Consider the following 345-nt stretch of genomic DNA (forward strand, 5'->3'; position numbering starts at 1 on the left):
CCGCCCCCCGGCGATGAACCCCTCACCTCGGTAACGATGGTATGAGCAAAAACGCCGTCGTGGTAGGTCCAACCATCACGGCAAGGTTCGGTGGCCGCTCCGTTGACCGTACCGTTGACCGTACCGTTGACTTCCAAGAGGTGCCACTGGGGTTCTACGTAACGGCGACACCGCTGGGGACGGCGGTGACCGTCGGAGGGGATGGAGACGAGGAGTGGGACGTCCCCGGTGCTGGCATTGACCGGGAACCGAGGGCGGCAGTGGTGCTCGGGAACGCCGGCGGTGAAATTCTGCAGCAGGTTGTGACTGGCCAGCATGAGCAACGGGATGGCCAACGCGGCTACG

The 345-nt window shown here is 64.3% G+C and overlaps 1 protein-coding gene across 1 annotated transcript in view; it reads right to left on the bottom strand.

Annotated features, from left to right (window-relative positions):
* Nucleotides 1-317, bottom strand: part of LOC104168022 (solute carrier family 22 member 20-like) — a gene marked incomplete at its 3' end in the record, with an annotated part of 537 nt that extends 220 nt beyond the window's left edge. Inside the window, exon 1 of the mRNA XM_009708459.1 lies at nucleotides 27-317. Coding sequence (XP_009706761.1) covers nucleotides 27-317 — 291 coding nt within the window. The remainder of the gene's footprint in view (nucleotides 1-26) is intronic.
* Between the last annotated feature and the right edge of the window lie 28 nt (nucleotides 318-345).

Source organism: Cariama cristata, unplaced genomic scaffold (assembly GCF_000690535.1).
Source record: "Cariama cristata isolate BGI_N322 unplaced genomic scaffold, ASM69053v1 scaffold22959, whole genome shotgun sequence".
In the NCBI taxonomy this organism is placed as follows: domain Eukaryota; kingdom Metazoa; phylum Chordata; class Aves; order Cariamiformes; family Cariamidae; genus Cariama; species Cariama cristata.